This window comes from Tachysurus vachellii, chromosome 11, assembly GCF_030014155.1.
Source record: "Tachysurus vachellii isolate PV-2020 chromosome 11, HZAU_Pvac_v1, whole genome shotgun sequence".
Lineage (NCBI taxonomy): Eukaryota > Metazoa > Chordata > Actinopteri > Siluriformes > Bagridae > Tachysurus > Tachysurus vachellii.
The window spans coordinates 2,267,501-2,280,000 of NC_083470.1; the positions used below are offsets into that span (position 1 = coordinate 2,267,501).

Genomic DNA, 12,500 nt, shown 5'->3' on the forward strand with positions numbered 1-12,500 from the left:
TCTCTCTCCCGCTCTCTCTCTCTCTCCCTCCCTTTCCCTCTCTCTCTCTCTTTCTCTATCTCTCTCCCTCCCTCCCTTTCCCTCTCTCCCCCCCTCTCTCCCTCCCTCCCTTTCCCTCTCTCCCTCCCTCTCTTTCTCTCTCTCTCTCTCTCTCTCTAGGCTTTGTGTTCATTTAGTTTTAAAGTTAGAAGTGTCGAGTCGCGTGTTTACGTTGAAGCCCTGTGTGTTTGATCAGGTGTCTGAGCGCCGTTCGTGCTCCACTTTGTTTAAGGTGACCCCGAGTTCAACCCTGCACAGTTCCTTTCTCTTAACCCCTAGACCACCTTAAACTACACCAGAGTCTCTTCTCTCAATTTATTTATTTATTTGTTTGTTTATTTATTTATTTATTGTCCTGTTTATTCAAAAAAAAAAGAATGAACATTTATAGCTGCTGTAACGTAAGAGCAAACAGAAACTAACGTTATGCCGTTCAGATGTAGCATTAAACAGATAATAAACAAATCAGTGTCCAAGGAATAAAATAAGAATAAATCTCGATCTCATTGTCCGTTATTTACACTTTTTTTTGTGTGTACTTTTGATGCCGCAGAAGGTTAAAGTTTCCCAAAATGGTTTTATTGATGCTCACTGTGTGTGTGTGTGAGTGTGTGTGTGTTTGCTGAGGGGTTGTTTATACTGTTTTCTTAACCCTCAGCTGGTTTACCAATCACGCCGCAACAAAGGTGACAAACGTCAAAAAATGCGACGTTATGAGCTCTAATACCTGCTTTTGTCATTAAATTTAAAGCCACCTGTGGCTTAATGGACCGGAGCTAACATGGCCATAACATTCAGTTACTCACAAAAGGGAAAGTGGATGTGGATCCACAATTCTGCCCCAGGTTTAGGTCACCAGATGTGTGTGTTCACTCTGCAGTGGGACACCGCAGATCTACACACACACACACACACACACACACACACACACACACACTCAGACAGGCAAGAACAGTCATGCTTATGTACGTGTACTAATCTTAAACAGACTAATTGTTATGCTTCACTTTTTTCAGTCTGAAGATCTTTTTGTGTGTGTGTGTGTGTGTGTGTGTGTGTGTTTCTTGAGCATTGACTTGTCAGAACCTTTAGCAACAAAGAAAGTCCATGAACAAATCCTTGTTTATGTAAAAGGACTCATCTGCAGAGATTTCCTTGAACCTCTGAACACATACACACACACACACACACACACACACACACACACACACACACACACACACACACACACACACACATTGGTGTTACAAAGTGTAAGGAGTGTTAGTAATGCCATGCCCTGCCACCTAACCTTAATCATAACCTCAGTTTTACAAAAACAATGCCGAATGTTACGAATGTATTTCTGTCATTGTGGGGACTTGTTGTTACAGAAATGTCTGCTTTAGGCAGTGTGTCAGTAGCAGTGTGTTAGCCGTCTCTCTGTACAGACCATCAGTGTGTCAGTAGCAGTGTGTTAGCCGTCTCTCTGTACAGACCATCAGTGTGTCAGTAGCAGTGTGTTAGCCTTCTCTCTGTACAGACCATCAGTGTGTCAGTAGCAGTGTGTTAGCCTTCTCTCTGTACAGACCATCAGTGTGTCAGTAGCAGTGTGTTAGCCTTCTCTCTGTACAGACCATCAGTGTGTCAGTAGCAGTGTGTTAGCCTTCTCTCTGTACAGACCATCAGTGTGTCAGTAGCAGTGTGTTAGCCGTCTGTCTGTACAGACCATCAGTGTGTCAGTAGCAGTGTGTTAGCCTTCTCTCTGTACAATCACAGTGTGTCAGTAGCAGTGTGTTAGCCTTCTCTCTGTACAATCACAGTGTGTCAGTAGCAGTGTGTTAGCCTTCTCTCTGTACAATCACAGTGTGTCAGTAGCAGTGTGTTAGCCGTCTGTCTGTACAGACCATCAGTGTGTCAGTAGCAGTGTGTTAGCCGTCTCTCTGTACAATCACAGTGTGTCAGTAGCAGTGTGTTAGCCTTCTCTCTGTACAGATCATCACAGTGGTCAGTAGCAGTGTGTTAGCCGTCTGTCTGTACAGACCATCAGTGTGTCAGTAGCAGTGTGTTAGCCGTCTGTCTGTACAGACCATCAGTGTGTCAGTAGCAGTGTGTTAGCCGTCTGTCTGTACAGACCATCAGTGTGTCAGTAGCAGTGTGTTAGCCTTCTCTCTGTACAGACCATCAAAGTGTGTCAGTAGCAGTGTGTTAGCCGTCTCTCTGTACAGACCATCAGTGTGTCAGTAGCAGTGTGTTAGCCTTCTCTCTGTACAGACCATCAGTGTGTCAGTAGCAGTGTGTTAGCCTTCTCTCTGTACAGACCATCAAAGTGTGTCAGTAGCAGTGTGTTAGCCGTCTGTCTGTACAGACCATCAGTGTGTCAGTAGCAGTGTGTTAGCCGTCTGTCTGTACAGACCATCAGTGTGTCAGTAGCAGTGTGTTAGCCTTCTCTCTGTACAGACCATCAAAGTGTGTCAGTAGCAGTGTGTTAGCCTTCTCTCTGTACAATCACAGTGTGTCAGTAGCAGTGTGTTAGCCGTCTGTCTGTACAGACCATCAGTGTGTCAGTAGCAGTGTGTTAGCCGTCTCTCTGTACAATCACAGTGTGTCAGTAGCAGTGTGTTAGCCTTCTCTCTGTACAGATCATCACAGTGTGTCAGTAGCAGTGTGTTAGCCGTCTGTCTGTACAGACCATCAGTGTGTCAGTAGCAGTGTGTTAGCCGTCTGTCTGTACAGACCATCAGTGTGTCAGTAGCAGTGTGTTAGCCGTCTGTCTACAGACCATCAGTGTGTCAGTAGCAGTGTGTTAGCCTTCTCTCTGTACAGACCATCAAAGTGTGTCAGTAGCAGTGTGTTAGCCGTCTGTCTGTACAGACCATCAGTGTGTCAGTAGCAGTGTGTTAGCCGTCTGTCTGTACAGACCATCACAGTGTGTCACGGTGACTCATGCAGCAGGTAGGATGTGAGAGAACTGACAAGAAAAAACCCCTGATTCGAAATAAAGGACACATCACCAGCTTGCCAGGGAAGGTGTTAAATATGTCACCCAGTGGGTACTGATGTTGTTAGTTTTCTTTCTGTTCCTCTTTTATATCACTTGTTTTTTTTCCTTTATCAGTGTCTCAGCTTCTAAAGTAATACCCAAGTAAAACTTGCTCTCTGTTCCCTTTTTACAGGAATGCTTGAGTAATACTGGAGACAAAATGTCAGCTATTAATGACTCAGGGTTGGGGGTGGACGGGGGACGGGGGGGGGGCAGAGAGAGAGACTGAGAGAGACAGACAGACAGACAGACAGGTGTGTGACGTGATCTGTTATGACGTCTCTTTTTTCATGATAAAAAGAGACACTGATGGACAAAGTGAGAAATAAATAATGACAGAGTGATGGGAGAGAGACAGAGAAGGAGAAAGAGAGAGAGAGAGAGAGAGAGAGAGAGAGAGATGGAGATAGCTGTATAGAGAGATGAGTATGAGAAAGAGGGGTTTAAGGATTATGAGGACGAGAGATTACTGATTAAACTGGATGAGGTAGGAATATTGAATAGATCGAGATCGAGACTAATAGAAATGGAGATTGAGAAAGTAAAATAGAGAGAGAGAGAGAGAGAGAGAGAGAGAGAGAGAAGGAGAGAGACAAATGGAATGGCAGAGTTTCACCAGTGCTGTTTTGCAATGGTGTAATTTTTCTTTTTCTTGTTGTACAGTGAAAGGTCTGAAGTGAAGTAACACAATGCAGATACGTGTCCTGCTGTGACCTTCCTGGAACACACACACATACAGTACACATACACACACACACACACACACACACACACACACACACACACACTGTCTCTCTCTATCTCCCTTTCTCTCTTTTGGCAAGTGCATTAATAATGGCTCAGAAATGCACAGTGTGCGCAATACAGATGTTGACACAATTTCATCAGTACTACCCGCAGACAGACTGGTTTACTTGCAAACAACCCCCCCCCCCCCACACACACACACAATCTCTCTCTCTCTCTCTCTCTCTCTCTTTCAACATTTGCCTTTATAATGGCTCAGAAACGCACAATACAAATTCTGACACGATTTTAGCAGTACCTGCAGACATACTGCTTTACACACACACACACACACACACACACACACCCCACACACAAACCCCCACTCACACACACAGAAGTGAAATATTTTCTTCCAGTGCTCTGTGCTGAATCAACAATTTTTTTCTGACTTGAATTCCTTTACTTGATTCCGTTGATTCCTTTGTGTGTAGGTGTCCTCCTGGGTATCTGGGTGAATACTGCCACCACAAGGACCTGTGCCAGCCGGATTACTGTTTGAATGGAGGGTCGTGTAAGATGGCGAGCGGTGGCCTGCCCAATAACCCTGTGTGTGTGTGTCCACTCGGGTTCACCGGCACACGCTGCCAAGACCAGAACGAATCACTGTGTTACCCCAAGAACCCCTGTAGCAACGGGGGCACCTGCTCCCTTCAGCTCAATGACAAGTACACCTGCCAGTGCAGACCTGGATGGACGGGTATTATTATATACGTCTTATCTCGCTGTCCCACATTCTGTTCATCTCTCTGTACATTGTCTCTATCTGTCTGTCTTTCTCTCTGTCCCACAGTCCGTCTCTTTGTCCCCTTTAGTCCTCCTATCTTTCTTTCTATCCTTTTTTTTTGTGCTTGTCTATTTTTCTCTCTGTTTTTCTGTCACTCTTTCCGACCATCTCTCTCTTTTTTTCTTTAAAAAAATTTTTTTTATAAAAAATTAAAATAATATTCTTGCCTTATTTAAATACTAAATAATAATATAATATATAATAACGTTTGTGTGTGTTTTACGACAGGTGAAGGTTGTGAAGTAGTAGACAGCTGCGTTTCCTCTCCGTGTGCCAACGGCGGAACCTGCGCATCTCATCCCGACGAAACGTTCCACTGCAAGTGTCAGTCCGGCTACAAAGGGCCTCGCTGCCTGGACGACGTGGACGAGTGCGCGCAGGAGCCGTCGCTGTGCCTTAACGGTGGTGTGTGTAAGAACATCCCCGGCTCGTATCGTTGCAACTGCCCAGCTGAGTTTACGGGGTCCAAATGCGAAAAGGTTTACGTCCCTTGTTCTCCGTCACCCTGCATGAACGGCGGAACCTGCAGGCCGACGTCCGAGACCACCTACTGGTGCCACTGTCTTCCAGGTGAGAGAGAGAGAGACAGAGAGAAAGAGAGATGGGGGTGGGGTGGGGGTAATTTCACAATAGACACAGAAATCAAAAACAGTCCAGAATAAACAGCACATAAAACCAGGAAGCAGAAATGAACAGCGGCTTGATAATGTGCGCGTAGAATCGGGTTTCTCGTGAACGTTCCTGGGGTCGTTTTGGCCGGTGCACATAAAGACTGTGTCTCTAGAATGCTTTGTGTTTTCTGTTTATTTACTGTCAGGCCTCATTGTGCTTTCTTTAATATGCAGTTGAGCCCACGTAAAAATAATATCTGAGATGCCAAGAACAGGAGGAAAAGGAGAACTATAATAATAATAATAATAATAATAATAATAATAATAATAATAATAATAATAATAATAAAACCACAGTCCTAAGAAAGAAAGCAGGAAAAAATAGAAGAGAAAAAACTAAGAAAAAAAAATAAAAAAGAGAGAGAAAAAAATCTATGAATCTATAATTATTAATAGTATTCTTATTATTAATAGTAGTAATTTCACTATTAGCAGTATTATTAATTTTGTGATTATTTTTAGTATTAGTAATTTTGGTGAATTTATCGCTATTTGTATTTTTAGTATTTTTTGTGTTTTATTTTTGTCTTGTTTCCTTGTGTGTCGGTGTGTTAAGTGAAGAAGGTGCTGTGTATGTTTTATCTTGGCTTGTATTTTGTTATTATTAGCGTTCACATTTAACCTGACTTCCTGCTCCCTTTATCTCGGTGCTGAGAGTGTCACTCATGTGTTAGGAGTTCAAACACACAAATTCCTCCTCTGAGTTTCGAGTTTAAAGGCGAGTGTGTTGGCACAACGAGGCAGCAAGCCGTGACCAGCGTCTTCCCCGAGGCCCAAAACCCAAGCTGTGGGAAAACGAGTTAACACAAAAAAAAAACCCCGCCAGAGAGAGTGATGAATGTTTAATAAAGTATGATTACTTGTCAGAAGTAGACAAAGAGGAGGAGAGATAGTGTGTCAGAGAGAGAGTGTGTGAGAGTGTGTGTGTTTGTGTGTGTGAGAGTGTGTGTGTTGTCGGGGGGGTGAGATGATAAAACACTGAAAACGTAAGAGGCAATTACAGGATTTGGATTTCATGTGATTTATATCCGAAATAAACCGGTGCCTGTTTCCGTTCCTCTGTCTGTGTGCGATTAGGTTTTAATGGAACGAACTGCGAGGTGAACATCGACGACTGTCCAGATCATAAGTGTCAGAACGGAGGAACCTGCATGGATGGAGTGAACACCTACAACTGCCAGTGTCCTCCTGAGTGGACCGGTATGATCCAGTGGGATTTTTATTTTTATCCTTTTAGTATGTGTCAGAAAAAGAGAGGGAAAGAAATTAAAACAGGTTTGTGAGTGTGTGAGTGAGTGAGTGAGTGGGAGTGAGTGCGTGTGTGTGCGTGTGTGTGACTGAGTGTGTGACTGAGTGAGGGTGTGTGTGCGAGTGTGTGTGTGTGTGCGAGTGTGTGTGTGTGTGCGAGTGTGTGTGTGCGAGTGTGTGTGCGAGTGTGTGTGCGAGTGTGTGTGCGAGTGTGAGTGAGCGAGTGTGTGTGTGTGTGAGTGAGAGTGAGTGAGTGTGTGTGTGTGTGAGTGCGTGTGTGAGTGCGTGTGTGAGTGCGTGTGTGAGTGAGTGCGTGTGTGTGAGTGAGTGTGTGTGTGAGTGTGTGAGTGTGTGTGTGAGTGAGCGTGTGTGTGTGAGTGAGCGTGTGTGTGTGAGTGTGAGTGAGCGTGTGTGAGTGAGCATGTGTGAGTGAGCGTGTGTGTGTGTGCGTGCGTGAGTGAGTGTGTGAGTGAGTGTGTGTGTGCGAGTGAATGACAGGAAGGAGGATTGACTGATTCATGACCTTTTTCGTCACTGACATTCCCTCAGGTCAGGATTGCACAGACGACGTGGATGAGTGTCGCCTGCAGCCCAACACATGTCAGAACGGTGGCACTTGCAGTAACATGCCTGGCGGCTACACCTGTGTGTGTGTGAACGGATGGAGCGGGCCGGACTGCTCGGAGAACATCGACGACTGTGCTCTCGGTCCCTGCTCCGCCGGCTCCACCTGCATCGACCGCGTCGCTTCTTTCTTCTGCAGTTGCCCATTCGGCAAAACCGGTGAGGCTCCTCAGGGTCCGAATCAGAGTCAGAGTCAGAGTCAGTTCGGTTCACACGTCATTCCTGAATAAAAAGTGATGTAAACGTCTAACGAATCAGTTACGTGTTTGAGCGAATGACTAGTTTATCTTGCTAGTAAAAAAAATACAGAGATTTTATAGTTTGTTACTTTCCATGAAAGTTTTTAATTCCAAATAAGAAATGTCTTGATGTCAGTCTTGCTCTGTTAGACTACTTTGGCCCATCAGAGGCTGATCTTATGATTATTTTTCATTTTATTTATTGTGTGTGTGTGATTTTTCTCTTCACGCAGGTTTGCTGTGTAACATCGATGATGCCTGCATTAGTAACCCATGCAGGGCAGGTTCACAGTGCGACACCAATCCTCTGAACGGCAAATTCAACTGCAACTGCCCCTTCGGATACAAAGGCAACACCTGCAATGACGATGTCAACGAGTGCACCATCGGTGAGACAGACGCGTTTGTCTTTCTGCCATCATGTTATCTCGTTATTTTCTTAGAAACTGTCCTTCTGTTATCTCCTCTCTCTCTCTCTCTCTCTCTCTCTCTCTCTCTCTCTCTCTCTTTTGCTGCTAATCAGCATTTTAGTCATCTTCATAGCTTTAAACCATATGCATAGTGAGGTATCGTTCAACTCTATATGAACTCCTCACACAGATGCAGGAGAGATAAAGGCTTCCTGTAGCACGTTGCTTTACATTTAATAAATAATCAGTCATCTACAGCATGTGTGCAGGTTTCACAGGCAAATATTTCAACAGGTTTCCCTGAACGGAGGGGAAAAAAAGTCGTGTTCGAACAAACAAACAAAAAAAAACGGGTAAATTTTGCATGAGACAAAAAAAGAGGTTTCAGAAATAAGGGAACTAAAGTAATGTGTTTGTCAGACCTTCCAGTGAACTTAAGGAATAACTAGAAATAGATAAAAGTGTGACGTATAATAGTGAAACGATTGGTATAAAAGGAACGAAACGTAATGGTAAATAATCAAACTTCAGGTTCGTTCTTCCAAGGTGTTGTTTTAAAGGTTTCTTTTTTTTTTCTTTTTTTTTTTTTTTTACTTCATCCTCTTCTTTTTATTTCTGTTGTTTAATGGTCATCATTTGCACGCGTCTTATCAGGGCCGAATCCGTGCGAACACGGCGGGACGTGCGAGAATACGGCCGGCTCGTTTGTTTGTAAGTGCGCACGTGGATACACGGGACCCCGGTGCGAGCAGGACGTGAACGAGTGCGGCTCAAACCCTTGCCAGAATGACGCCACCTGTCTGGACCAGATTGGTGATTACACCTGCATCTGTATGCCAGGTGAGGAACATTTACATGCACACACAGACACACACACACTGGGATGCATATTACTACATATAATTGCTTGTTATTTCGCACACTGACCCTTCCCTGTGTGTGTGTGTGTTTGTGTGTGTATACATAGGTTTCCAAGGACTCCACTGTGAGACTGAAGTGGACGAGTGCATCAGTTCACCGTGCCTCAACAACGGAAAATGTCAGGATCAGGTCAGCCGCTTCATCTGTGACTGTCCTCAGGGTGAGAAACACACACATACACACGTGTGCACACACACACTTGTACAATCCTACATGTGCATACTGCACAATGTACAATCCTGCATGTGTTTTTGATGCTTAACATTGACGTCCTAATCTGAAACTCTTGGTATTGGTGTCTGGGATTTGTCTGAAGTGCTTTAAGCAAGTGTGTGTGTGTGTGTGCGTGTGTGTGTGTTTTTGTGTGTGTATGTGTGTGTGTTTTATTTACACATCGTCAGGTTTCACAGGAGAAATGTGCCAGTATGACACAGATGAATGTGCGAGCACTCCGTGCCAAAACGGTGCCAAGTGCATTGACCAGCCCAACGGCTACGAGTGCGAGTGTGCGGAAGGTACCGGCATAACACACCCTCTCACACACACACTCGCACACAAAGACATACACAGAAGGAACTAATACATCAGTTCTCATAACCCTGTCTAGGATTCACTGGCCCGCTGTGTTCGGAGAACATCGACGACTGCAACCCGAAGCGCTGTCACTACGGCACTTGTAAGGATGGCATCGCCATGTTCACGTGCGAGTGTGAACCAGGGTACATGGGTCAGATCTGCAACGAGCAGATTAACGAGTGTCAGAGTGACCCGTGCCAGAACGGAGGGCGCTGCGTCGATCGTGTCAACGGGTACCAGTGCAACTGCCCCCCGGGAACCTCCGGTGAGACACATACACGCAGACAGATACACTCATGCAAATATTTAAAGAATAATGGCCAAATATTTGCATCACAAGTGTGCAGCCTCGTGCAAACAGTGCAAGACGACAGACAATACAATATGCAACAGGACAAATACGTAAAAACATCCTGTGTACATCTATGGCAGCAGGATGAAGAGTGTGTGTGAGGGGTGTGTGAGGGGTGTGTGAGGGGTGTGTGAGGGGTGTGTGAGGGGTGTGTGAGGGGTGTGTGAGGGGTGTGTGAGGGGTGTGGGGTTGTCTACAGGGCTGTTGGCTTTGTGGATGCAGTGTGCGTTGTATCAATAGACGTCTGTGATAGTTGAGAACATCATCAGAGTCCCACTTCCCTCTATCGGCTGCAGGGTCTTGCGATCTGAGACGGTGCGATTCCCAAACCAGGCGTTGATGCAGCTGCTCAAGTTGCTCTCGATTGTGCCTCTGTAGAACGTTATTAGGTGGTAGAAGATGGACTTTCCTCAGCCTTGGAAAGAAGAAATTCTTCCGTGATGGATCTGGTGTTGACTGACCAGGCGAGGTTCTCCACAAGGAATTTGGTGCTCTTGATCTCCACAGAGGATCTGTCCGTTTTCAGCAGAGCGTAGTCGCTCTGTGTCCTCCTTAGATTTGTGGATGTTCAGAGAAATGTTGTTGGCTCTACACCAGGCTGATAGCTGTCGTAGCTCCTCTCTTTATGCTGACTCTCTGTTGTTCTTGCCAATAAGACGAACCGTGGTCGTGTCGTTTGCGGACTCGATGCGGTTTGAGCTCTGCGTCGCTAAACAGTCATGAGTCAGCAGCGTGAACATCGATGGACTGAGCACACAGCCCTCAGGGCCCCAGTGCTCAGTGTGGTGGTGGTGGTGCTGGAGATGATGTTCCCGATCTGGACTGACTGAGGTCTCCCAGTCAGGAAGTCCAGGATCCAGTTGCAGAGGGAGGTATAACACTATATGTACCTAACATAGCTAACTACATACGACGGGTCTGATTATCATTTAAGGTAGTTGATTATATTACGATATAATGATCTCGAATGACCTCTTTACCTCTATTGTTGCTTCCAGAAGAAGAAAAGCCTCATCATATGTAGTAATTAGAAGTATTTAGTTGCTTCTAGCCAATGAGATTTTGTTCCAGAACATGTTTTGTTGATTGCTCTCAGGGTTAGAAAGCAGATTGTTTAATATTTAAACCAGGTTTTAAGGGACTTTCCGTGCAGTTGTACAAGTTTGGTTTTCAAAGCTGATGCTCTTTGACTAAGGGTGTGTGTGTGTGTGTGTGTGTGTGTGTTGGGGCAGCAGAGTGATTGTTCAGCAATCCGGCTAAGCCTCCTAGTGGATGTTCATAGAATTGCACTTTATATCGATCAAGTTCAGGTGTATTATAACATTTAATTCTGCTGTCATTAAATAATTATGACTTCCTTTCATCAACACATGCACATGTGATTCTGGATAAGAGAAACTATGGACACATTAAATGTCTTGAGAAGGAAAAATGTTTTTTTTTTTTTAAATAAAAAGAAAAAATATTTACATGCCAGTATTTTATTGTCTTAAAACTAATGAATGAACATTAACGATAAAAGGTGTGTAACAACCTGGAAATAATGGTATTGTGTGTGTGTGTGTGTGTGTGTGTGGACTCTAAAACAGGCCGTTCAGGTCTTTCTGCTTGTCCGTCTCTGAGATTATGTGAGATTTACGTTCTGTTCGTCTCTCCTCAGGTATGAACTGTGAGCACAACTACAATGAGTGTTTGAGTAACCCGTGTCAGCACGGTGTGTGTAAGGACGGAATTAACAAGTACAAATGTGTGTGCGATCCAGGATACACAGGTACACACACACACGCACACACACACACGCACACCATCTTTTCCTCTATCTACCTTCTCCCTCTCTATTTCTAGTTCTCTCTCCTTGTCTTTCTTTTGTTCTCTTTCTGTGTCTTCTGGTCTTGTTATTTGTCAAACCTTCCCTCTATCTATTCTATCTTTATTCCTTGTCCTTTATTCTTACATCTCTCTCTTCCTCCTTCTCTCAATCCATTCTTTGCCTTTGTATCTCTCTGTCTCATTTCTTTCTTCCTCCCTCTCTCTCTCTCTCTCTCTCTCTATAAGTCTGTATCACTTCCTTTCACTTTCTATGCTTCTTAACCTTTAATCATTTCTCTCTCTCCTTCTCCATCTTATTCTCTGTGCCTCTACTTCACTCCTTTTCACTTCCTTTTTTCTTTCTTTGTCTTTTTCTCTCCCTGATTTTTCCCCCTTAGTTTTTCTCCTTTCTTCTTTTTCCAAATCATCTTAATCTCATCTTTCTGCATATTACTTTTTCTCACTCTTTCATTTTTATTCCATCTCTCTCTTTCATCTTTCGCTTGAATTATTTCTCTTTTTTATTTTACTTTTTTTTCTTTTTGTTCTCTTTTTCCTCAATCAATACTTCTTCTGTCTTTATTTTACTTTTTGTCTCTCCTTTATTCATCTTTTGCTTTCACTCAATTCATCTCTTCCTTTCTCTTTCTGTTCTTATTTATCTTTAACCTTCTTATTATACCTTGTTCTGTGCATTTCTCTCTCTCTCTCTCTGTCTCTCTCTGTCTTTGTCTCTCTCTGTGTCTCTCTCTCTGCCTCTCTCTCTCTCTCTCTCTCTCTCTCTCTCACACCTTTTCCTCACTCTGTGCCTGTGTCTGTCAGGTGAGCGGTGTAACGTGGAGATAGACGAGTGCAGCTCAAACCCGTGTCTCAGCGGAGGAACCTGTGTGAATAAAGTGAATGGGTTCGAGTGTCAGTGTCCAGCTGGGACTCACGGCCTGCTCTGCCACTCCGGAGCGGATCACTGCGCACCTGAACCGTGTCGCAACGGAAAGTGTGAGGAGAAGCAAAACGGG

At 44.4% G+C, this 12,500-nt stretch overlaps 1 protein-coding gene across 1 annotated transcript in view; it reads left to right on the forward strand.

The window, feature by feature from the left end:
• notch2 (notch receptor 2) overlaps positions 1–12,500 on the forward strand; it is a 53,015-nt gene that overhangs the window by 24,097 nt on the left and 16,418 nt on the right. The window contains exons 3-13 of the mRNA XM_060880842.1: positions 4,282–4,547; positions 4,863–5,204; positions 6,383–6,505; positions 7,103–7,336; positions 7,650–7,805; positions 8,481–8,666; positions 8,794–8,907; positions 9,149–9,262; positions 9,355–9,588; positions 11,336–11,446; positions 12,307–12,499. Coding sequence (XP_060736825.1) covers positions 4,282–4,547; positions 4,863–5,204; positions 6,383–6,505; positions 7,103–7,336; positions 7,650–7,805; positions 8,481–8,666; positions 8,794–8,907; positions 9,149–9,262; positions 9,355–9,588; positions 11,336–11,446; positions 12,307–12,499 — 2,073 coding nt within the window. The remainder of the gene's footprint in view (positions 1–4,281; positions 4,548–4,862; positions 5,205–6,382; positions 6,506–7,102; positions 7,337–7,649; positions 7,806–8,480; positions 8,667–8,793; positions 8,908–9,148; positions 9,263–9,354; positions 9,589–11,335; positions 11,447–12,306; position 12,500) is intronic.